The sequence below is a fragment of the Saccopteryx bilineata genome, chromosome 3, assembly GCF_036850765.1.
Source record: "Saccopteryx bilineata isolate mSacBil1 chromosome 3, mSacBil1_pri_phased_curated, whole genome shotgun sequence".
Lineage (NCBI taxonomy): Eukaryota > Metazoa > Chordata > Mammalia > Chiroptera > Emballonuridae > Saccopteryx > Saccopteryx bilineata.
The window spans coordinates 13054365-13079565 of NC_089492.1; the positions used below are offsets into that span (position 1 = coordinate 13054365).

The 25201-nt window shown below is 49.5% G+C and overlaps 3 protein-coding genes across 16 annotated transcripts in view; 2 read left to right on the forward strand and 1 right to left on the reverse strand.

Moving 5' to 3' along the window:
* MTSS1 (MTSS I-BAR domain containing 1) overlaps window positions 1-11061 on the forward strand; it is a 158653-nt gene extending 147592 nt beyond the window's left edge. For 3 of the 6 annotated variants that reach the window (XM_066265684.1, XM_066265685.1, XM_066265687.1), the window contains 5 exons: window positions 902-1112; window positions 5324-5518; window positions 6805-6978; window positions 7343-7505; window positions 8162-11061. In XM_066265684.1, coding sequence (XP_066121781.1) covers window positions 902-1112; window positions 5324-5518; window positions 6805-6978; window positions 7343-7505; window positions 8162-8862 — 1444 coding nt within the window. In that variant the 3' untranslated portion in view covers window positions 8863-11061. Of the gene's footprint in view, window positions 1-901; window positions 1113-4333; window positions 4454-5323; window positions 5519-6804; window positions 6979-7342; window positions 7506-8161 lie in introns of all 6 variants that reach the window. The other 3 variants (XM_066265689.1, XM_066265688.1, XM_066265686.1) reach the window with 3 other exon arrangements.
* A 1229-nt stretch (window positions 11062-12290) lies between these two features.
* Window positions 12291-16811, reverse strand: NDUFB9 (NADH:ubiquinone oxidoreductase subunit B9). Its single transcript, XM_066265711.1, has 4 exons — window positions 16661-16811; window positions 15591-15783; window positions 15008-15121; window positions 12291-12515 (listed from the first exon to the last, which is right to left on the reverse strand). The coding sequence occupies exons 1-4, from the start codon at window positions 16759-16761 to the stop codon at window positions 12384-12386; spliced, it is 540 nt and encodes a 179-aa protein (XP_066121808.1). The 5' UTR covers window positions 16762-16811; the 3' UTR covers window positions 12291-12383.
* The window catches only part of TATDN1 (TatD DNase domain containing 1), a 32361-nt gene continuing 22948 nt past the window's right edge, over window positions 15789-25201 (forward strand). For 2 of the 9 annotated variants that reach the window (XM_066265706.1, XM_066265708.1), the window contains exon 1: window positions 22825-22891. Coding sequence is in view for 6 of the 9 variants with exons in the window: in XM_066265698.1 (XP_066121795.1) it covers window positions 16902-16923; window positions 22826-22891 (88 nt within the window). In the remaining 3 variants the exon portion in view is untranslated. Of the gene's footprint in view, window positions 15807-16875; window positions 16924-16993; window positions 17233-20178; window positions 20279-22386; window positions 22539-22824; window positions 22892-25201 lie in introns of those variants that run through there. The other 7 variants (XM_066265702.1, XM_066265699.1, XM_066265703.1 and 4 more) reach the window with 7 other exon arrangements.

Here is a 25201-nt window from a genome sequence, read left to right on the forward strand (position 1 = left end):
AGCCTGGGGTCTTGGTTTCATCCCTTCTGACGCTTCTAGAACTGCCCGTTATATGTCAGCCCTGCTTGTGGGGACCTGGGGACTTGGTTCAGTTTTCTGGTTTTCATAACCCGAGCTATTACACAGACTGTAGAGCATATTTCTTCCGACTGGAAATGGAACGCAGACGGAACACCCAGAGGGTGCGTGTGATTTCTCGACATCCTGTTTACAGTTTATTCTCAGAAACAAACGGCTTAGCCCACGTGGATTGCCTGTAGTGGCGGAAAGCGGCCTTGTTCTTGCCAGGGGTACCGTTAGCGCCAGGCCCACAGATATTTTAACAGCAACAGCTGTGCTCGGGGAAGCCATCCATGAAAGCATAAGCTTTGTTACTCCAAGGTAACACGCACTGAGCCAGTTTGCTGCTGTGGTTTCTCCACGGCCTTGGCCCAGGCTCACCTGGGATGGGATGAAGTCACCTCAAGACACCCGTCGGTGCCCGCCACGGCGCCGAAGCAGTGGTTGGCTGGCTGACCTTGGCCTCCTGGCCAAGGGTGACGCTTGGCACACCCATCCAGGGGACACTGAAGCCTTCGTGGCTTTTGCGGTACGGCCGTGGTGTCTGCGGGCCGACGGCAGACAAGAGCAGCCCCGTCTCTCTTCACACCACAGACATCAGTCCCCTGACTTTGGTGGCCGCTGACATGGCAGAATTGGGCAGGACCTGACTTTTCAGAATCTTAGGCCTCCGTGCTAAAGACACCCCATCACATCGTCAGGGAACTGAGTCCCGGAGGCTGCCCCCCCCCCCCCCCCCCGCTCACGGGAAGAATAAGCTTTTGTTTACTAGCTTAATGATGGATCTGCCGTTTCTGATCACATGACGTTGTCCCCCTCGCCCCTTCTGCTCGCCCCACAGCAGCCTGAACAGCGTGAACAGCAGCGACTCGCGGTCCAGCGGCTCACACTCACACTCGCCCAGCTCACACTACCGCTGCCGCAGCTCCAACCTGGCCCAGCAGGCGCCCGTGCGCCTGTCCAGCGTGTCCTCCCACGACTCGGGGTTCATATCCCAGGACGCCTTCCAGTCCAAGTCGCCATCCCCCATGCCGCCAGAGGCCCCCAACCAGGTAAGGGTGGCCGGGGCTCCGGGAGCAGCCGTCCACCGGTGCCCAGACCCCCGTCGGCGGCTGGAGGGACCTTGGCTTGGACAAACCTTGTGTCTTCTGACGTGAGAAAGCTCTGGTGTAATTTCTCATCTTCAGAGGTGTTGTTCCCCAAAAGGGAGAGGGAGGGACACTCTAAGTTGGGCTTGCGGCCTGTGTTCACGGCCATTACGGTCGAGTCACCACATTGCTTTTTGGGGAGTTCTCACACGTGAGTAGACAAGACTCGGAGAAGTCTGGCTACTCTGACACCCCCGTAGGTGCCCGGCTTAGCACGACGCCGTGGTTCACGGGCATTTGCACAGTGGGGTCACCCCTTCCCCCATCTCTGGTTCTCTCTGAGATTCCGCCATAGGGCAGGGCCTCGGACACCTTCTTTGTCCCTCTTGGGTTCCTTTGATCATTCTCTGTTGAATGAGAATGAATCCTCGCAGCCCTTCGCTTCTGGGAGAAGGGGGGTATGGAGCCCCTTCAACCCCAGTGGGTTACGAGGGGCTGTTCCGGGCCCAACCCAGTCAGTCCAGCGGGACCCGGGGCAGGAGTGGGCGGGGCATCGGACCACTTCTCACCTGCTCCCCTCTCTGTCCTCTCTCCCTGGTGCCAGTGTTTGGCCTCACACTTACCAAGCAGCACAACAGAGAGACCAGGAAGTGCCAACCTCAGGGTGCCCCCCAGCGCCATCTGCCACGCATGGTGGCTTCAAGCTGGTCCTGTATACACAGCCATTGGTCCAAGATCCCGTGGACTCAGAAAGTCACGTGCTTGTCTTGTCTATACAAGTATCTTGCTTGCCTGACAGTCACTGTCTCTTCTGTGCCAGGCCCTTCTACGTGTGTCTTCTGTGTAGTCCTCCCAACAACCACAGGGTATCGTGTCCCTGCTCTATGCGGAAGTGGGGGCTCGGAGCTGTAAGTGCCCTGCCTGAGTCGCGCAGTTATGTGACCTGCAGGTTGAGGACCTGGAAGAAGGTCTCTAACACCTGGTCTAGAGTCCTTTCTGCTCCACCTCGGCCATCGGGGGGCCCCCGGGGGAGCGTTTGGGGGAGCACTTTGTGTAGAAGGAACAGCTGAGGTGTCATGGGAACTGCGGCCTGTGGGTCACCTGCCTGATGTGTCTGACCCCGGTGACCCAGAGCCTCCTGGCTCCCTGCCCCCGTCCGAGTTTCCCAGCCGTCGCAGGTGACTGTGGCCTCTGCCTTCCCGGAGAGAGACGCAGTGTCAGGCGCTCCGGGCCAAGAGGTGCAGCTTTAAATTCTGATGTGCTTATCCCAGCTGGGGTGCTTTGGTGTGGTCTCTAGGGTGTCCCCCACCTGTCCCCCATCTGCCGCTGCCACACACGGCACTAAACCACGCCGTACTAAACCACGCCGTGGGGCTCCCAAGCAGAGTGTGAATGATGGCACATCCAGGAAGCAGGACGCTGCAGTTCCTGGGAGGCCAGTCTGATGTGCAGCATAATTCTGTGTGTTTTTAATCAACTGACAAATTAACCGAGTCTTGTGCACTGACTGACATCCATTTCTAAAAAAAAGAGGGGCCATGTGCTTTGCCTTGCTGTCAAAGATTGCGTGTGTGGGTCAGGCCGGAGTGAGCGTTTCTGCCTCCAGCAACGCCCAGGGAAGCAGAAGGTGTAGTGCTGGGATTTACCGAAATCTCAGAGCGGGCACCCAAGATGTGCTTGGCTGGCAACCTCAGGGGAGTTTCAGTAGCTCAGGAGGCTGCCAAATCTAATAGAAAAATCTATTTTAAAAAAAGGCACTATTGCTACTTATAATTACAAGGTAGAGAGGAAATGTATGGAAATTGTCCAAACCATGTAGGCCGGGGGAGGCAGTCTCCTGAAGGCAGCCATGTTGTCTGCATTTGGGTTGGGAGGAAGGGGACACGCATCAATGGGGGACAAGAGCCCGTCATTTCTTCACGCAGTCACACGGGCAGAGACAGGTGCCAAGTGACAGAACACGTTCAGAAAGGTCCCATTCTCCTCCACTCCGCTCTTCTCGAGTTGTGCCTTCACCCGTGAGTGGCCTGTGTTTGTGGGGTGAGGGCCTTGCCCCAGAGCGGCTGACTCAGTCAAAGCAAGAGGTTCTTTAGGGAAAAAATGAGCGGAAGTCAAAAGAGACATGAACCCGGCAGCCCCGCGGTGGCTTGCTGGTCCTTTTTTCAAGGTGAACGTGCTGGAAGTAGAGGAGCCAGAGCACACAGTGCTGGCGGGTCACAGGGATAGCGGGCTTCCTTTACATTGGGTTACGCACCGTGTACACAGACATACACAGACATGTAAGACCTCATTTCCTCTTCGCCTGTTTAGGGATATTATTGATCACCATTCTAAAGATAAAAACTGAGGTTCAGAGAGATGAAACCCGTGATTCATTCCTTGACTGACAAGTGGCAGAAACGTTACTGAGAGCCAAACCTTTGGACTCCGGTCCTGGACCGCTGACCAGGCACTGAGACGGCAGGGCGGCCACCGTGTGGCCTGCGCTGGCTTTGACTCCGTGGAGCCCCCTGCGCTGTGCAGAGTGTCTCCTGAATCTCTTGCCCTTGCAGGATGGAAAGCTAGCACTCTGTCCCTGTGCAGGAACCTGTCTGGGGCGGGTGGAAGGAGTGGATAGAAACAGGAGTCCTTCTTCCACCTAGACAGTGAATACCGGCACACTTCGGGGGAGATAACAGTAGACACCAAGGGGGCTGGGCTTGTTTAAACCAATGACATGAGCCAGAGTTCGCAGTTCAGTGAAAAAAGCCTAAAGCCAATGCCTGGGTGGGCCCAGTGCACTAACCGAGGGGACCCAGTTTACCTGGAAGAGATGGGCGTTGTCACTCATCCATCCACTCAGCGAGTTCAAACACCTGTCATGTGGCAGCACAGGACTAGACTCCCACAGATCGGGGTCCTGGGGGGCTTGCATTCTGGTGGTTCGGACCTTGCTGGATCTCATGCTTCACTTCAGGGGCTTGAAAGCTCATTGTGGATGCAACTTTGGGGGAAAATAACCCTAACGCTCTGCTTCTCTCATCCTTCCCTCTTCTGTGTCCGCGTCTGTCTGTCTCTCGCTCTGCGTGCTCTTCCCCACCCCCACCTCTTTCTGTTTTTGTCTTCGCTTTTAATTTACCGTTACTCTTTGGTGCCGTGCGGCCCGGATTCTGCCGGCCCCTCGCGTGGCCCCTGCCCCGCCGCAGAACTCGTCCAGCTCGGCCTCCTCGGAAGCCTCCGAAACCTGCCAGTCGGTCAGCGAGTGCAGCTCGCCCACCTCAGTCAGCTCAGGGTCCACCATGGGCGCCTGGGCCTCCACAGAGAAGGTGACCGCCTGGGGTCCCAGCCGCCGGGGTCCCGGCCGCAGCGGCCCCTCTCCTCACTGCCCCTCCCCTGCCTGCCGCTCACGTCACAGGTGCAGGAACCCGGAGACTCCCAATGGACACCAAGGGCTTGGGGACGGGGGAGTGAGGCCAAGGGCATTTTCTCGAGTGGGCGTCTGGCTCCCAGGCAGTGACCATGAGGTTGTCCCGAGGGAGAGGAAGGGCTATGGGGAACGCGGAGGTGTGAAGGCTTCTTCCCGCCACAGTGTTGTGTGCCCATCCATCTCCCCTCCCTCTCCTGAGCACCCCACCTGCCGTGACCTCACCACCCCACTGTTGGATGTGACACTGCCCTGCACCGGAGGCTGTGTGCTTTTACGCTTTCTGGTTTTCAAACTGCCCCCTTGTCCCCCCACCCCACCCCACCCTTGAATTTGGAATCTGCACAGCGTGACGATTTCTGAAACCTAGAATGAACAGATTCAGTTGAAGACACTTTCGAGTTTTAAAATTTCGCATAATGAGATGAGCAAATCACTATCGCCATGAGAGGATGTTCTGTTAGTTAAATACTCAAACACCAAGACCGCCACAGATTAAGGATGCTGATCAATTTCCAGACTGTTTTCCGGTAGAGATGAAGTATTTCCTTGACTACAGGAACTACAGGCTTGCTTGGTGTCAAGTAAATAAGTGTGCGTCCTGTGCACGCCGCTCTTTCCTCCTGCGCCCTGGGTCATCCGCGAGCAGCAGAGCCAGATGTTAACTCAGGTCTCCCCTCCATTGAATGTCAATGCCATCTTGTATCCCCACACTCGTCCTGTTATATTAATTTTTTTTCCTTTTTCCCCCCCTTTTTTGTTTTGTTTCCAGTTGTCTAACGGGTTTTCTCACTATAGTCTATCAAGTGAGTCCCATGTGGGGCCCGTGGGGGCAAGCCTTTTCCCTCATTGCCTGCCCGCCTCCCGCCTGCTCCCTCGGGTCACCTCTGTCCACCTTCCAGACTGCGCTCATTATTACACCATTGGGCCCGGCATGTTCCCGTCATCTCAGATCCCTAGCTGGAAGGTTTGTGTCTCTCCTCCCCCCTCCCTCTCCCCTCCCCCTCCTCTCTCATTGCCTCCATGCTCACCCCCTTCTGTCCCACCATCCTCACCCCAGTTACCCCTCTCCCCCTTCCTTTCACACTCTGCCTTCTTCCCCATAACACCTCTCCCTCGGCCAAGTCCCACCGGGAAAGCCAAAAAGCGGTCGGCAGCTTCGAGATAGAAATGGCCACCGGGAGCTGAGATTGGAGAGGCCCCTGTTACTAAACAGGAGTTAGCCCCCCTGAAAGAGTAGACACAGGGGTGACCTTGCAGGGGTCTGTTCCAAGTTCAATGCCTCAGTTCCGCTTTCATGGGGGCCACCTGAGGATGTCACTATTATCAGGGGCTGGGAGGGACTGTCCTCCTTGGCTATGTCCCCCAAACTTTCCCCCTGATGCTCTTACTGGGTCATGGTAACAGCACCATAACCCCCAAATAAGTTTTGGCTTACTGTCCTTTATGTTAAAAGTATACACAGACTTGATTTTTAGTCTCAGTTGTTTTATATTAAGACATGTTTGCTTTAATATAAAAACAAAGTTTTAAAATTGTTTCCTAACAAGTCCAACTGAGGCTCGGAGGCTAGTGTGCTTTATTTTGAGCGGAGGTCCCTAATTTGAATAGTAGGTCCCTAGGCTGCCAGCATTTAGGGCAGGTCTTAACTTCATCCCTCACAAGTGGTGTGGACCCCTCAGACTTCTCAAAATTCTCCCAGTGGACCCTGGGATCTTGCCTTCCTATGTGAGGACCTCAGAGGACACATCCCCAAGTGCCCTTTGGGGCCCAGTTTTCCTGAAGTGGAGGTACAGACTCAGGGAGAGTGGCTGCAGTTCCTGTAGCGCCCCCTGGTGGCCACTCCACTCAAGCAAAGTCATTTGGGAGAGGAGTTCCTTCCAGACATCAGAAGGGGCGGGGCGGGAGGGGGGGCTGGTCCCTGGGAACTTGATCTCCCCTGGCGGTGCCTTCAGACGCCTTAGACAGTTGGTCAGCTGTTAACCAAGAGTCTTGCACAGGCCACTTGCTTGGTTGGGGAGGGTTTTTCATCTTTGGGTGGACATGAGGAAATGGGAGGTAACCAGGGTGTCCCCAAGGGGTTTTCCACTCCCTGTAGAGCTGGGTGAGGGAATAGAAGGGGCCTGCAGGCCTGTCCCAGCCTGAGTGTCCCCTAAAGGGACCAGATGCCTTCTGTGGGCAGCTGTCTGGAGGGTCCATGGCCCTTCAAATGGAAACAGCGGCCCTGGTACCTGACCATGCTGTTCTGCTTAGGACTGGGCCAAGCCAGGACCATATGATCAGCCTCTGGTGAACACCCTGCAGCGCCGCAAAGAGAAGCGGGAGCCGGAGCCTGGCGGAGGAGGGCCCGCGGCGGCCGCTGGCGCGCCTGCAGCTGTGGAGGAGGCGCAGAGACCACGGAGCATGACCGTGTCAGCGCCCAACAGGGTGATGCTCTTATTCTTTATAGCTGGTTTTGGGCCCCTGTAGACCTGGCCGGTGGCTATATGCTGACCAGCCACCGGGGGCAAGCCAGCCTTGCAGCTGGAGGGATCTGAGCCCCTTCCCCCAACTCCCTGCTCTCCCAGAGAAAAGCCTTGTATGGGAATCAGACTCGTAGAACTTTCTAGAGCTGGGGAGGACCCAATCAAGTTCATAATCCCTGGGCCCACTGAAAAGTGGTGTTCACAGGAACAGACAGAGTAATCTCCTGGTCCCCACTGGAAGAGGTCTTTGGAAAGGCCCTGGGGACATCACGCCGGAGAGTCATAGCCCTGGTGGCTTGTCCGTGTCTCTTTCCTCCAACCTGCAGCCTGGAGAGGAGATGGAGGCTTGTGAGGAGCTGGCCCTGGCCCTGTCGCGGGGCCTCCAGCTCGACACCCAGCGGAGCAGCCGGGACTCGCTGCAGTGCTCCAGCGGCTACAGCACCCAGACGACCACGCCGTGCTGCTCGGAGGACACCATTCCCTCCCAAGGTACGGGCACGGGCCTTTCCAGCGGGGCTTGCCGAGCAGTGCCAGGGCAGAGGGGTGGTCCTTTGAGCCACTGCGGAAGCCCTGGCTGCCAGCCGGCTTCAGAACCACTCCCGTCAGCCATGGGATGCCGTTTTTTGAGAGGAGGTGAGCACACTTCATTGCTAGGACCTACTTTGTACCTTGTTTTCAGGGATTCATTGCTAGTAATTCCATTTACCTTATAGCTCTCCCTAACGTGTTGATGATGAGGGAGGTAGTGTGGTCTGAGACAGTCTGTTTGAGGATTGTTTCTCATGTTGAATTCTGGACTGGACAGGAAAGAATTCTGTGGAATCCCTTTCCACCCTCCCCTCCCAGAGGTGCTTGGGGTAGCTCTGCCTCAGCCTGGCCCTCTTACACTTGTCACCTCTCCACAGTGTCTGAGTGCGGGCCTACCACGTCCAGCACGGGTCAGGTGCCCAGGGTTAGTTACATCACTGAGCAGAACAAAGGTTTCTCACACGTCCTATCTCTAAGGCTGGCGCAGAAGCCTGGGGAAGGCTTGGGATGAGATTGGCTGAAGCACCATGCCTCTTGGGCCTTTCGTCCTCCTGACACGAAAGAATCAGAAAGCAGTGCTGCTGCCTTGGAGATCTCTAATCAAATCCTGTCATCAGTTTCAGATTACGATTATTTCTCTGTAAGTGGTGACCAGGAGGCCGATCAGCAGGAGTTTGACAAATCCTCCACCATTCCAAGAAACAGTGATATCAGCCAGTCTTACCGACGGATGTTCCAAGCCAAGCGCCCCGCCTCAACTGCTGGCCTCCCCACCACGCTCGGTCCTGCTATGGTCACCCCAGGGGTTGCAACCATCCGACGGACCCCTTCCACCAAGCCTTCTGTCCGCCGGGGGACCATCGGAGCTGGTCCCATCCCCATCAAGACACCTGTGATCCCTGTGAAGACCCCAACCGTCCCAGACCTCCCCGGGGTGTTGCCGGCCCCTCCGGATGGGCCAGAAGAGAGGGGTGAGCACAGTCCCCAGTCGCCATCTGTGGGTGAGGGCCCCCAGGGCGTCGTCAGCATGCCCTCCTCACTGTGGAGTGGCCATGCCTCCGTCAACCCCCCTCTTCCAGGCCCAAAGCCAAGCATCCCAGAGGAGCACAGACAGGCGATTCCGGAGAGCGAGGCCGAAGACCAGGAACGGGAAGCCTCCAGTGCCAGCACCTCCCCAGGCCAGGTGCCAGAGGGCGACCCTGCAGACCTGAGCCCGAGGGAGACCCCGCAAGGAGAAGACATGCTGAACGCCATCCGAAGGGGCGTGAAGCTGAAGAAGACCATGACAAACGACCGCTCGGCCCCCCGCTTCTCTTAGGCTCATAAGGAACGCTGCCCCGGGGAACGAACTGTTTCATCGATAAAACCTAATCTGTCTCCATCCATTCCAATCTCTAAGCAAACAAAAGATTTTGTAGGCAACTCAGAATACAGCTCTTTTGAAAGTACTCGACACCTTTAGATAAGAATTAAAAGCAACCTATGTAACTGACATAATCTTGATCTTTTAATTTGTAAATATTGACAGTTTTCTTTCTGCACATTTTAATCTTAGTTTCCCTTTTGATTTTTCTGAAGGTGCCAAATTCCATTAAACTTTTTTACAAGTCTTTGTAAAATTTTAAATGCATAAGGGGGGCGGGGAGGGCGGGTCAGGGCAGGGGAAACCACAAAGTAGTTAATTTCAGAAAAAAGGGTAACTTCTTTTTTTCTTGCAAGCTTTTGTAGATGCACTGTAGTAGTTTGGCTTAGAAGCAAATTCGAGTTATTTTAATGTACAAACAAAACAGTAAGGGATAAAAAAAACCTCCATTTAAATAGACTGTTCTGAATGAGCTAAGCAGTAGGAAGAGTTGAGGAGCAATATTCCGTGTGAAGTCCGCCTGGAGATGGTAGACTGTAGGGATTGGGGGGAGGGCCGTGGGAGGGGCACACTGTCCACGTAGCCGATCCTGTCACATTTAAGAGTAGCCTCGTAGGTTGAATTTCTAGTAGCTTCATGGTTAATGCATCCGAATAAGCCATACTGGATTGCAGTGTTTGTTTCTGTAGGGTGTTTAGGGACTTCCTTTCTCCCACGATTCCTCTTGACTGCACACAGCACCCACCTCCAATCCCGTGCATGCTGCTGCCACTGGGTAGACAGTCCCCCACTTTAGTTACTTGTCAGGTATACCCACTTTCATTGAATCCAGATACATCCGGAAGGGTAAGGCAGTTTTGAAAGTGTGAAGACATTTAAACGTGATAGCAGGGAATTCTTAGATATAGCAAATGCCTTTTACTTAACTGTGCCCAGCAGGCTGGGCACGTTGAAAAGCCCAAATATTTTGAAGGAAAAAGAAACTTGAGCGGATTTAACAAGAGTAAGCAGCTTGAGTCCAGCAACTCACCAATGTGTTTACCAATCTGGGGGCTTGTTTTTCTTAATTGGCTTCATACTAAATAATGAACAGAGGAGGATTTATTTATTGTCATTGGGAATCTAACCACTACTGTCTCCTTTTTTTTTTTTATGTATTCTAGGTAATGTTTTTTGGAATGGATTTCTGTCTTTTCTTCTTTAAGTGAAAGTTAAATTAGTTATAATGCCCATCCCCTAAAGCCAACAGGGACTTGTAGGTTTACGGGGGTCATGTTTGGAGAATATAAGCACGAAAAAGAAAGCAACTCTCTTAGCAAGTTGGGACAGTTGAAAGTGCTCCTTAAGTGACTGAACTTGTCAAGGATGATGGGAGCTTGGTGGCTCCCACAGACCCTGTAGATTTCTGTTGGCTCTTATCTTCAATTACATAATCTTATGCTTTAATACATAACTGCATTAGATGTGAGAGTAACGTACCTGTATAGTCACTAATTCTATATATTAACATTTAACACTGCTGTGATTGCTCAAGGACATTTTATGTTATGGCTTTAAAGCAAAGGCATGATTATTAGAAAACTATTTAAGCTTTTTTTTTTCTTTGAAAAACAAGCTCCTTCTACACAATATAAGCAACAGTAGTGCCTGTGGTTTAGCCCACCAATCTTGATGACTAAAAGTAGCTGATGCATTGTGCATATGATGCTTGAGATGGTTTTTGCAAAAGCAGAAATCACTGCAAGGTAATTACAGTAGATAAAAATGGTATTTTAAACCTTTGAAATAAACAGATGTAACTGTACCTTGGTACAGCTTTTCACTTGTTTAGTTTTTAAACGTTAGTTTAATCTGAAGAAATTTAATATAAAAACGTTGCCAAATTCAATGTAGAAAGAATGTGACAAAACACCTTGGGTAGTTCTGTTTGTGTTTTTGCATATTGTAAAAGCAGTGTCACAGCTAAAAATAAAGAAATTGTTTCTAAAGGTAAATTATTGTGGTTTAGTTGCTAGTTTGTACTGAGAGTTGACCTCTCCTTGTGCAGATTTTTGTTCTAAACTTGTATAAATAACAATTGTGTAATGTTTCCCCTTCTATCTTGTAACAATTGCTTCAGCCTACATTATAAATAAAGAACCACTAGGAAAAAGAGTGCTGTATTTCAAGTCTTACTCAAATTCAGTTGGTCTTTGTCAAATGTTAGGTGGACCAAGGCTCACACTAAGCTTACTTTAAAAACTGACCAAACAGGCCCTGGCCGGTTGGCTCAGTGGAAGAGTGTCGGCCTGGCATGCAGAAGTCCCGGGTTTGATTCCCGGCCAGGACACACAGGAGAAGCACCCATTTGCTTCTCCACCCCTCCCCCTCTCCTTCCTCTCTGTCTCTCTCTTCCCCTCCCGCAGCGAGACTCCATTGGAGCAAGGATGGCCCGGGAGCTGGGGATGGCTCCTTGGCCTCTGCCCCAGGCGCTAGAGTGGCTCTGGTCGTGGCAGAGCGACACCCCGGAGGGGCAGAGCATCGCCCCCTGGTGGGCAGAGCTTCGCCCCTGTTGGGCGTGCGGGGTGGATCCCGGTTGGGCGCATGCGGGAGTCTGTCTGACTGTCTCTCCCTGTTTCTAGCTTCGGAAAAATACAAAAAAAAAACAAAAAAAAACCTGACCAAACATTACTTGGGTGATTATGAAGTGTTTGTGATGTTACGGGCCCTAAGCACACTAGTTGCCTGTACTAGTAACTGGAATGCGGTTCCAATGAGTTGTCAAGAACTACAGGTAGTGGGTTCGGTTGACCGTTTTTAGAATGGCTCTACCTTTTAAAGACATGTCTTCAATTGGTCACAGAGCCCCGCCTCTACCCTTCCCGCTCAGTCTGCAGATGATCCAAGCTACGGTAGAGGAAGCGAAGCTGGAGAGCTGCCTCCAAAATAAGTGTCGCAAAAGCAGCTTCATCCCCGATCGGGCGCACCCTTTAGTCCCACCTGTCACTCCTCCACTCCTGAGAAGACCCTGGGGACACCAGGCTTCTGTGATGAATGTGTGCTTTTAAGAGAAAGTTGTCCTTTAACCAAAACTAAAATTCCATCAGTGGAATCTTTACAAAACGAAGATGGTTTCTGAAGTCCTTAAATATTAGCACACCTTCACCTCCCAGCCTTGTCCGTACTCCTCCCAGACCCGAGAGCGAATTAAACCTTCAGCTAGAGTTTGTTCAACTCAATCTTCAGAGTAAATCTGGTATCTGGTTCTGCTACAATATGAGAATGGGGAAGAAAAGAACACATCTGACCGACGCTATTCCACACACTTTTCTTTATATGTGTAATTGGTAAGACAGTGGCACAGTCACCGGGCATCACGTTACTCCTCAGACAGGACACATTAGTCACACATTGTGATTTTTATTAGGGCAAGTGTGTATATTTTCTGTAACTCAATTCACTTGCAAGCACGACTGGTGAGGTGTCATCCTCTGTCTCTAGGAGGGCCGCTCCCGGGGCCTGGTCACTATATGCCACCACAGTGGGGGCAAGTCACCTTCCTTTCGGGCTGGGGGCAAGGCTTCAGTGTAGGGACCACCAGCCGGGGTTTCCTCCTGCAGCTGCTTAACCTGGAAGGGGTCAAGGAAGGAACGATTAAAAAAGGGCTGAACTGACGGCACGGAGGCTGCAGTGAGGTGTCAGCTTCGCTCCTCTGTCACATTGCACTGTTCAAGCTGCACTAATGACAGTGTCCTTTATACACTGCACTATTTTCATACCCACACTTCAACTCATACAGGGTGTTCTCAAAGCTTTCCCATTCTTCAAACAGCAATGCTGAGAAAATCCTCCTATCCCACCTTGATCATCAACCAAAACCATGACAATTACTATTCCAATTCCCCTGTTATGGTCCCTCCCCTACAAAAATGGATTTTTGTGTCTCAGCTAAGTGTTCTCCAAAACACCATTAAGAAATCTCAACTTATATATATTAGGAATGTCCATTTTAAAGCTCCCCAAAAGCAACCAGGATAAAAAGTAACATGAAATTTCATGGAAAAATGTGCCCAGTTCTGCCTGAAAATCCAGGGATCTCTAAAGCTATCACAGTCCTCACAGAGGAGAAAAATTAGAGACCCGCTTTCCAGATCAATGACTTTCTGAAGCTTCTTCCAGAAAAAGCAGCTCTGGATTGTAGTTAACCTGAGCCTCCAGCACATATGCTGTTTAATAATGAGGAAGAGACAACAGCAAAAGGAAGAAGGTTTTTGTGGGGGAGAGGTTATCATAGTCATCCACTGCAGTATAAACCTACTGATCTCCACGAATCAACACCTCAAGTTTCCAAATGCTGAGACCAAAAGGCCTGCGTTAGTGCTCTGGATCCCACGCCCTTCTCAAACACTTCCTTCTCCACCCGGTCCAGCTCTCATCATCACCCACTTCCCTCCCGCCCCCAAACGTCTAATCAGCATGTACACACCATTATTATTTCTCATCTTAGAAAACAGTTCCCTGGCCTCCAGTTACTGTTGTCAGAAACTTCTCAAGAATTCTCCCCTTCCTGTCTCCTCCGTCTGCTCAGTACTGTCAGTGTGAAGTCCTCCGGGAAGCTCTAGCCAGGACCACGAACGCCCTCCCCGGAGCCGGGCTCTCTGGACATATTTCCAGCCCTCCCTCTATTCCACCTCTTAGCCCCTGTCAGCCAGGACCACGAACGCCCTCCCCGGAGCCGGGCTCTCTGGACATCATTTCCATCCCTCCCTCTATTCCCCCTCTTAGCCCCTGTCAGCCGGGCTCTCTGGACATATTTCCAGCCCTCCCTCTATTCCCCCTCTTAGCCCCTGTCAGCCGGGCTCTCTGGACATATTTCCAGCCTCCCTCTATTCCCCCTCTTAGCCCCTGTCAGCCAGGACCACGAATGCCCTCCCCGGAGCCGGGCTCTCTGGATATATTTCCAGCCCTCCCTCTATTCCCCCTCTTAGCCCCTGTCAGCCGGGCTCTCTGGATATATTTCCAGCCCTCCCTCTATTCCACCTCTTAGCCCCTGTCAGCCGGGCTCTCTGGATATATTTCCAGCCCTCCCTCTATTCCACCTCTTAGCCCCTGTCAGCCGGGCTCTCTGGATATATTTCCAGTCCTCCCTCTATTCCCCCTCTTAGCCCCTGTCAGCCGGGACTTGGCCCCGGGCGTTCCTGGGACACTTTCTCCTGGACTCTGTGTCATACACCCCGATGCCCTTTCCCCTGCTGAGCGCCTCAGTCTCCCTGTTCTGGGAGTCCCCGCGACATTTCTCTCTCTAGTCTCCCGTAGATCTCATCCACTTCCCCGGTTTTGAAAACTGCTCACAAATTTAGCTCACAAATTTTTATTTTAAGCTCAAATCTCTCCTTTGAGGTTCAAATGCCTACACTCAGTCACTTGCTGACATCTGCATTTGATGTCTCACAGGATTCTCAAACTTAACATTCTTAAATTTAAGACACTTACAACTGAACACCTGAATGTCCCCCGGGCACCTGCTCCTTCCACCCCATCTTCCCTATCTCAATAAACACCGTCACCAAACTCCAGATGTTAAAGCTTAAAATCCAGAAATCATTCTTGAATCCTCACTGTCCCTCACCCCACCCCCTCCAACCACTCTCCACATCCCTCCAAGCCGCCTCCTGAATCTACTTCCCTCCATATTCACTACGTCCGCCTCCGTGCTGGCTGCCAGAACCTTTGATTAAATGGCAATAACCTCAAACTGGTCTCTCCATCCCTCACCTTACCGTCTCCAAACTATCCTGCACACTACAGCAAGACTGATCTTTGAAAAACATAAAGCACACGTCAGAAGATGACTGACAGGTGTCCGAGGTACAAGGAGAAGTAGGGCGGAAGCACAACTAGAGACAGAAAACCCAAAAGACTGGGAACACAGTGCACCCTACTTGGAAGATGGTTGGAAATGTTACATCAACACAGTTAGCAATGAAGTCTATCTGAGAGGCAAGGGGCCAGAGTAACCTTCATAACTGGACTCCGGGCCTCCTCGGTGGGGAACAAAACCTGCACTCCTCCCAGGTGCTGACCATGTGGGCCAAGCTGGGTCAAAGCAGGGAAGACTCACCTCTCGCTCCCAGCTTTCCCGCCGCAGTTTCTTCCACTGCTCTCTCTTGGAAAAGTAATCAGGATACACTGCCTTCTCAGAAGGATGCCAGTCATCTAAGCACCACTCAGGAACCTGTCAGCAGAGGAAGCCATGACATCATTACACAAGATATACATACTTATACACCACTGACAGGCCCTGTGCAAAAAAAGACAAAACTCAAGGTGCACTTTTATAACCATTGCAAGCATCAGACTGTTCCCAACACCAAGCATCGAACAGCAGAAGACAAGCAGAGACCAACATAGAGGAGTCGAACTGCCCGGGGCTGGAAAACTAGCAAGCTGAGTCCAGGCAGAACTGGCATTCCTCCCCTACCTGCATTTTCTACCTTAAGGTCCAAAAATGAGTTATTTGCCAAAAGGTGACTACCAGCTGCATTTAGAAGGGAAAGTGTTCATGTCATCTGGAGAAACTGATCCCTGAAGGAAAGGAGTCTACAACAGGAAAGAAATCTCGCTGCCCCGACCAGGGTAACCTCCGAACTGGGGGAACCAAGTCCACCCCACAGAAGGCGCTCACCGAGGTCGTCAGCACCTACCTTGTAACACTCGTATCTCTCGTAGGAGGTGCCCCCGGGGGAGTCTGGGAAGATGTAGGGCTGGGGGTGCTGATTCTGCCAGAACTCCTCCTCCGCCTCCCGCAGCAGCTGCGTGGCCTTCAACATATCCTTCTCATTCTTGTGTTCGTCAAACCGAGCTCTCAGCAGGCAAGCGAAGTACCGGTATTTGTCCCTAAAGCCAAAACAATTTTGGAGGTGAGAAGTGTTATCTCCTGGTCCAGACCTCATCCAGCCTTTGTTGGTCTTGTCCAGCTCTTCCCTGAGGACGAGGTTTGGGGGTCCTGTTATGGGAGTGGAGGCCTGGCATTCACACGTCTGGGCTGTCACCTCACCTTGCCTTGCACCTAGGCCATGAAAAAGATCATCTATGTCTTAAGACTACGTTCTAAGACTAGTCTCAGATGGAGAGAGGGAAGAAAAAACCGTGGGGGAGGTGAGGAAGTCCGTGGGCTGGGAAGGCAGTGAGAAGGGCTGGATGAAGCTAAAAGGAGAGCTGATGGGCGGCTGGGAGAAGGATGATGCTTTGGACTTACAAAACCTGAATTTTTAGCCTGGCTCGGCCACTTACCAGCTCTAATGCCTCGAGCGAGTTCCTCTCTAATGCCTCTAATCCCTTATCCGTAAAAATAAGGCTAAACAGTCCCTACCTCAGGAGTTGTTGTGAAGCCCTAAGAAAGTAATGCACTTAGTGTTACTGCTCATTAGGAACGCGGTCGGGAAGACAGCTGTCGTTGAGTGAGCGCTGCAGGGCTGACCACTGCCGTTTTCGGCACTTGCCCTTATTTCACTGACCCCTCAGGCAACCCTCCCTGCCGCACCCTGCGTCCTTAACAGAAATCTGCGGCCCGCGCCAGGGAAGCGACTCTTCAAGACCTATGGGCGACGAGGTTTGGACTTGAACCCGGGTCCACGGGCAGGCTCTGTGGGGCGAGGGGCCGCCGTCCCTCTCCGTCCCCGAAGTCCTTGAGACGCCTGGTCCCTCAGGGACTCTCAGACTCCATGGGGGTCCTCACAGTCAACGCCCCTCACCCTGGGCGCCCCTCTCCCACCTGTGGATGCACCACGACTCCAGGTGGCGCAGCGCTCGCTTATAAAGCCGCAACACCTTCTGCTGGTGGGTCAGGTAGGCCGCCGGCGCCGAGAACGCCATGGCGGCCCGCTCACCTTCAGAGGCCGCGGGGGCTCCTGGGAAACGGAAGACCGGTGGCCGGGGGGGGGGGGGGGAGAGGGCGGGGGCGGGACGGCGGTCGCCACTTCCGCTTCCGCCGGGGAGAGTCGTGCACCACGGTCATGAGTCCCTTCAAGTTCGTGGGTAAGTACATTGTTTATTCGCTACTTGGGCTTTATTTGGACGACCCCCTGGCCTCGCTCTCTGCGGCCAGAAGGCCCAGAATGAGCCCTCTGGCCCTCTGGCTTTTCTGAAGGTTTCAAGGGCTCTCAGTAGAAGAGGGCGCCGGAGGCTTCTGGGCGCCGGGCACGTTCCGGGTGTCGGTGTGGGTGCTGGCTTCCAGGTGTGCTTATTTGTGAAAGTTCACGAGTGCTGCGGTTGTGATTTGTACCTTGTGACGCGCGTGATGTGTTGAAAACAGAGAAAAAAGGAAGCAAAACTACCGAAAAAGAGGTCGGTCACTACAGTTCTTCCATCCCACGTGCACCTTCCGCCACTTCACCTCCCCGTAGCCACAGGAACCGAAGGGCTAAGAGTATTTACTTCCAGGCACTTAAGAAAAGGGACATTGTGAGAGCTGTGGGAGCTAGGATTGGGACGCCAGGGTCTCGCCGGGCTTAGTTTTGCTGTGCGTAGAGTGGAGCTTCTTGGCTAGTTGTGTGGATTTGTCTGTTTGCCTGTGGTGATGTCTGGCTTGTTCTCTAATGTCCTGTATTTCCTGTAGACTTGAAGTTATAACTAAAGGCAAGAAAAGCCTTAAACAATTGAAAGGTTCCCTGTTTGCTGTCCCTTTGTTTCTCTAGCTCATAGGTGACAGTGATATGACATGATTCACTGAGCCTAAACACTGAGATGTCAGTTTGGAGGTGTGGTTTTTCTTTTGGTTGCAAACATTATTTCACTCTTACTTTGTTTTGAAAAAAAAACACAACTCGTTAATATTGGAAGTAATTTTTAACGGTAAAACTCGTACTGCTGTTAAAATCAGCAAATGAAACGCAAATGAAACGCAAATGAAAGGAAAAAAATTACTGATCCGTATACGGTGACACGCCGCCCAATAGGAATCCCTCAATTGCCTTCCGGCCCTTCTCGAAATCAGAAGCAGTAATTTTCCACTTCACCTTTTTTCTTTTAATTATGGTCATTCTCTCTCACTTCCTATCTTACTTTTTTAGTTTTTCAAGTCGTTTGTTGTCTTTGGTTGAAACTGAATAGAAATTGATTTTCATACAGCATTTTCTTTACTTTTTTTTTTTTTTAAGTTTACAAACTATAGACATACTTTTGGTAGGAAAATTTTAATTTAAAAGATTTTGAACAAGTTAAGGATTTTGACTGGCTGTATTTCCATGGTTGCAGCATGCATCTTTAGAGTATAAACAGATTGACTTATATTTGCCTACTTAATAATGCAGTCTTGGATGGGAAGGGTGATCAGTTAAGGTGATATGACTGTACAGGCATCCTAGGAGATTTGTGGGTTTGGTTCCAAACCACTGTAATAAAGCAAACCATAATCTCTTTCTGGTGGAGGGTCTGGCCTCCCAATTTGTAAAACACGCAGCATCTGTGAAATGCAATGAAATGAGTATGCCTGTATAGGTAATGTTGATCAAAATTCCATTTGTTATTGGCATGTCACAGAATTTATACTGTGCTCAGTAATAATAATAATCATGTTTTGTACGGATTTTAATTGGCAGAAGGTTTTCATGTTCACTTTCCAGTTTGAGCAGCATTTCATCCTTGTAAGGAGAAATTTTATGCCCATGTTACTAGTGTGGAAGCAGGCTCAGAAGGCCTGCGATCATTCTGCTAATTTGTCACAATGCAGGATTCTGACTCCGAAGCCCATTCTCCCTCCATCACTGCAGTTTCCAGACTGTATTGTATTTCTTGGAACTTGCTTGGAGATTGAATGCTTTAGAGGATTATTTTGAACTTTCTTTGGTCCCTCTATATTGATTTGTTAGTTATCAATTATCATAATCACCCTGCAGGTGTTTGTTTGCTGGTGGGTAGGTGAGTGGGGAGTGGGAGGCACCGAGGCCATCCAGTGTAAAGGAGAACGTTTTACAGGAAACAAGAGTGAATCAGAGACCAGAAAAAGAAGTATTTGCCTCTGTAGAGGAGGAAATGCTTCCTCTAATCTCTTAGGTTCTGTGGCTGGGCCTCAGAATTAAACTGACACAGGACAGATTATATTTCATGTACATGGGAGTCTTAAAAGGAAAACGAAGGTCCAGACAAGCTTTTAGGCCCAAACGCTTAATTGTGGATGCAGTAAGACAAAGGGGCTTAAATTGTGTAAATTATAGAAGTGACCAGGAAACACAAGAGGAAACTAATGGAAGATGAGGGTTATTTTGGGTTCGTTTGTATAGATACATTTCTTGTATGTGTGTGTGACAGACAGAGAGGACAAGTAGGGACAGACAGGAAGGGAAAGAGATGAGAAGCATCAATTCTTCGTTGTGGCTCCTTAGTTGTTCATTGATTGCTTTCTCAAATGTGCCTTGATGGGGGGTGGGGGGCTAAAGCAGAACGAGTGACCCCTTGCTCAAGCCAGTGACCTTTGGGCTCAGGCCAGTGACCATGGGGTCATGTCTATGATCCCACGCTCACGTCAGCGACCTGCCCTCAAGCCGGTAACCTCAGGGTCTCAAACCTGGGTCCTCTGTGTCCAAGTCTGATGCCCTATCCACTGCGTCACTGTTATAGATACATTTTGAGTTTGACTTCCAGGCTCTGTTGATAAGAATGTTCTTTTCCTGGTATAGAGAGGACACCTTTCATATGGGAAATTTTATGATGTTATGTATAAAGGGGGAGTTAGACTTTTCTGGTAGTTCTCAAGTGCCTTCAGTTCAAAATAGCCAATATGCCAAATATGCATACTTTGGAGTGTTCTGACCACATTCACCAAACCTAACTAAGGTGATAGAACCTGTTCATCAAACCTTGGGAAGCAGCTCTAATAACTGGCTGCAGAATACATTTCAGAAAACCATATGCCAGAAAGAATAATGCTTAAGGCTATAAAAGTCACAGGAGATTCTTGCAGAAAGGGGAAGAAGCTGGTATCTGTGCAGGATATCCTAAAGCCAAGGCTCACTTGGGTCCAAAGCTGAACATAGATCTCTGAAGTACACTGTGACTAGGGCCTGGAAGATGGGCCGTATCGGGAAGAGGTTTGTAAGAGGAAGTGGGGTTGGCTGGAATTGGTGTCAGGGTAAGCACTGATGAACAGTTTAGCATACATTCGTGTAGGGTTGAGACAAGGACTTAGAAAGGCTTCATGATCTTTAATTCACTTTTAAAATTAGTATCAGAAAGTTTACTTGTTAAATTTACTGGCTTTTCAGTTTCATTTGTTCATTTCTCTTCGTTTTCTAGGAAAAGATTGCTTTGAAAAAAATCTAATGTCTCTGCTGCACAAAGGGGAAATGGGCAAAGGAGACGCAGACCAGTTCACTGCTCCAGATGACCCCCAATGGTGGGTGACTAGGCCGCCTGGGAAGGATTCTTCTAGGCGAACGGGCTCCTCTCTCCCTGGGTTTCCTTTCCCAGTCCACCTCTTCCCTGTCTTCTTCCTGTCCTATGAAAAGAAACTAGATGCTAATTTCTTGTGACCTGGGCCATTCCACTGACTTTGTGTTTATGGTATTTGATGGTATTTGTGTGTTAGCAACCCTTTAAAGAGTTCCTGCTGTGAATTCGTGTCCACCCTTCATTGGCAGATGTGCTGTTGCCTGTCTTCGAAGTTTTCTGCATTGTGCCTTTCTCTTGTTTCAGAGCCTTGGAATACTCTCTCCCCCATCTCTTGAATGATCCAAACTCCCATTCATCTCGCAAGGTCTGTCTTAATGTTGAAGCAGCAGAGCTCACAGAGGGCCTGCTTGGCAGAAGCTGAGTGAGAACAAACGAAGAAGGTGAAGTGCAGCAAAAATACTGTAGGGGCCTGTTGGTGGGCAGTGCCCCCTCCCACCACAAACTTGGAGATCTCCTAATGCTAAAAGCTAAAGGGTGTTTATTTTAAGTAAGGATGGCGTTTTTATTGCCCAAGGCCATCACAGCCTGACTTCACATCTTGCTCTTCCCCTTGTCTCACACTCTGCAGCAGGATTTATCAAGAATGGCACTTGGTAGAGGGAGTGAGATAGTGCTTTGTTGTGAGAGGCTGTCCTGTCTCTGTTGTAGGATGTTTAGCAGCGTCCGTCCGTGGCCTCAAGCTTAGATGCTAGTAGCACTCCCCGGTGGTGACAGCTAGAAATGAATATCTACATTGCTAAATGTTGGGGGTGGGAGGGGAGTAAAGGAGAGATTGGGAAACCACTCTGTTGAGAACCCTCTATTTCTTCCAGCCTTGTGCCTTACGCGCATCTGTATGCAGAAATCCCATTCTATTAGTTTTAGCTGCAAGATGACCTCTTCCGTGACGCTTTTCTCTTCACACTGCCAAACTGTTACTGCTCCTTCTTTGTGCTCCTGGGCTCATTATGTGCTGTTAATCTCAAAATGGAAAGCAAGGAGAGAGGCAACACGCCTCCTCAAAAAGAATTGCACTGCTGGGAAGCACTGATTCAGGCAGAAATCTAAATAGTGTTCCAGTTATGGGGTGAAAGCAAAAGGTATTTGTGAGAAAGGGAAGGAGAGAGAATAGAGGGAAGGAATTTCTGTTGGTGGTAATGAGCCAAGGAAGGAATGTCTATAGGTGCAAATAAGCTAAGTTGGTCTTTGGCTACACATGGTGGTGTTAATTCTCAAGAACATCTCATTTTTAGTCCCATTGTATTTGTCAGAATTTCTGCTTTCCTGTTAGCTATGTGAACAGTTGTTCGGAATACACTGTTGTTTGGCCCAGCCCTAAGGTTATTTTGTCCAGTTTAAACATTCTAAAGGTTTGAGGAATAAGCAAGGCAGTTCCTCTGGGGGGCAACTCCGTCTCCATTTTGAAAGTTCTTTGTTTATATTATTTTCACAAAACATTATGCTAGGTTCTGGGGATACAACAATGAAGATAACATTTCTTGCCTTGTGATGTTTATAGTCTAGCTTATTTTATCACAAATATATTTGATGTTCCCATATAGACTATAAATTTCTAGAGGGACCAAGTGTTGGGTCTCGCTCATTTCTGTGTCCCTGTATCCCTGTATCCCTGACCATAGTATTTAGCAGTGTTGGTCTTCATAAATATTTGTGGCTGCCCTGATGGGGGTTGAACCTGCAACCTCTGGCACACCGGATCAACACTTTACCCACTGAGCCACCTGGCCAGGGCCAAGGTCATTATAATATTTGATGAAAAGGAAACAACTAATTTATTCTTTCTGCATCTTTATTTGTGTTACTTTAATCCAGTTTTTCTTCATTGCAAATGTGAGCTCTTGCCTATTTCCAAAGGCGATGTCCTGATTCCAGTTGCTCCCTTTAAGTCCCACCCTCCACAGACCCCATAGTGAGATGTCCAGGATGAAGATCTCACTCCTCTTCTTAAAAACCATTGCTCCTTCTTGTTGCAGCTGATACTTTAAAGGCAGGTGTCCATCACATAGTTGGGTCTGGCCTTTCTGGTCATTCCTTCTCTACACTTTTCTCCAGCAGCTGGAGTGGCCTGCAGTTCTCCGTAATCGCTGTGCTGTTTCACACCCCGGATGTTTGCTCCAGCTGCTTCCTCTGTCTGCAGGTTCCGCCCTTCTGCTGCATAACTGTAACAGCATTTCTGGAAGGTTCTGGGCCAGCTCCCAAACTAGGTAGGGCGTTCCTCCTCTGTGTCCCATAGTGCCAGTGTCTGCTTTTTAAATTATCTATTAATGGTCTGCCTTCCCAGGTCCCCGTCTCTGGACAGCAGGAGTTCTTCTTACTCAGCTGTGTAACCCGGATGTCTGGCACAGCACCTGACAGACTGTAGGCACTCAGACTTAGTTTAAGTGAATGAGTGTGAGGAGGAAAAGTTTAGTAATGCATTTATATTTAAAGAAAAAGTTTCACACAGAGGCTTTTCATTATTAATCGTTTATTTTATTTTTACTTTCCACAGATATCGGCATCAACCTGACAGACCCTATGTTCAGAGGGATTTACAGGGGGGTTCAGAAGCATCCAGGTAAATGTTTTATTAAGGTAGTTTCTCTGTGAAGAGAAATTGTCTGCTTCAGGGAGAGCTAGAAAAGCATTACCCACTTATGCATCTTGGATGAAACTAAGCAAAGGGAACCACCTGTAAGCTACCTTGATGAACCGTGGTAATGAATATTATAAAGCACCTGTTATAACAAAGTGTTATTAATCAAGCCCTTATCTGTAGAAGTTTTTCATTTTGAATATGGGACTTTAAATAACCATATGCACAAAAGCCAACAAATAATTGATGTTTAGTCTTTCAAGCAATTGAATAAGGCGCATAATTTAAAAATCGTGTACAGTTGAACATCAGTATAATGTCTGGTTTTCGTAACACCTTTCAGCTGGTGACTGTGGCAGTATGAGTGAGGGGACACTGCAGTCCACCTTCCGTCTTGCCTCTCCTCCCCTTTCCAGCCACGTCCTGCCAGAGCCTAGACGCCTGGAGTGCAGGTGGGAAGAGAGTGCCTCAGAGGTTGAGGAAAAGCGTAGCCAGAAGGAAGGGGCTCTGCTTATCACATCATGTTCGTTTTCAAGGCTAATTATGTCAGTGAGGTGACTGAGCAGGAAATGATGGCAACAAGGTTTTGAAAGCAGAATTTCTCCAATAAAGTAGCCTGTGAATATTGCCTCAGAAAATTACTATATTTGTTATTATGTAAGTGCAAACAGGAAAATTAGGTTTTAGGTTTCTAGATAATACGGAATTGTGCATATCAACAAGCTGAGCCAGAAGCTCATCTTACTGTGCTTCTAGGACACTCAGGGAAAGCTCTAAATACAGGAATGTCACTTCAAAGAAGAAAGGTAAATGTTAGCTTTTCAAAGCCTTACCTCAAACTTACCTTTTCTACTTCATTTAGAAGTTTAGATGATGCTACTTATATAGTATAGTTAGCATACTGAATAAATTACATCAGGGGTCCCCAAACTTTTTACACAGGAGGCCAGTTCACTGTCCCTCAGACTGTTGGAGGGCCGGACTATAAAAAAACTATGAACAAATCCCTAAGCACACTGCACATAATCTTATTTTAAAGTAAAAAAACAAAACAGGAACAAATACAATATTTAAAATAAAGAACAGGTAAATTTAAATCAACAAACTGACCAGTATTTCAATGGGAACTATGGGCCTGCTTTTGGCTAATGAGATGGTCAGTGTGTGGTTCCATATTTGTCACTGCTAGCCCAAACAAGTGATATGACACGCTTCCGGAGCCCTGATGCGTGCGTCCCGCATCGCTGCGCTTTGTGGCGCCACCACATACAGCACACAGGATGCATCCTGTGCTCTCTCACTGACCACCAATGAAAGAGGTGCCCCTTCCGGAAGTGCTGCGGGGGCTGGATAAATGGCCTCAGGGGGCCGCATGTGGCCCGCGGGCCGTAGTTTGGGGACCCCTGAATTACATTCTGCTTTCCTTGCCTTTTAGCAGTTAGATTTCATGCTATGTGAACATGTATATGAACATTTCTATAAGTTGTGTTTATAAAATAAGTTTTATAGTGATCTGTATCAATATTACTCTAGGTTATAATATCTAGCAAAACTTGGCTGCCCTACTTAGTATATGTTCACCAAGTTGTATTGGTCTAAAATATATTTTATAGCCACTCTAGATGTAATAATAATTAAATTTCAGTTGCATTTACTCTGATGCTTAAATATGAAATTAAGGAATCAGTTTTTATGACATAACTTGCCTTTTGCTATCCATTTACCTCAGGCCTCTCTGAGCTTAGTAATTACAATGGATCTCCCAAAAAATTTGTTAATTAGCATTAAATTTTAAGAAAAAAACTGTCAGTAAATAAAAAATCTTTATCAATGGGAATGGCAATTTTAGAAAGACAGCATTAACTAACATTTAAAAATAGATGTTATGCCCTGGCCAGTTTGCTCAGTGGTAGAGAATCAGCCTGGCATGTGGAAGTCCTGGGTTCGATTCCCAGTCAGGGCACACAGGAGAAATGACCATCTGCTTCTCTCCCCCCACCTCCCTCCTTCCTCTCTTCCTCTCTCCCTCTCTCCCTCTCTCCCTCTCTCCCTCTCTCCCTCTCTCCCTCTCTCCCTCCCTCCCTCTCCCCTTCTCCCTCTCTCCCTCTCTCCCTCTCTTCCCCCCATACCCCCCACCCACAGGCATGGCTTTATTGGTTTAAGTGCATCAGCCCTGGGGCCTCAGGATGGTTCCATGGAACCTCTACTTCAGGCACTAAATAGAGCTTGATTGCAAGCATGGCCTAGATGGGCAGATCGGCCCCAGATAGGAGTTGCCAAGTGGATCCTGAT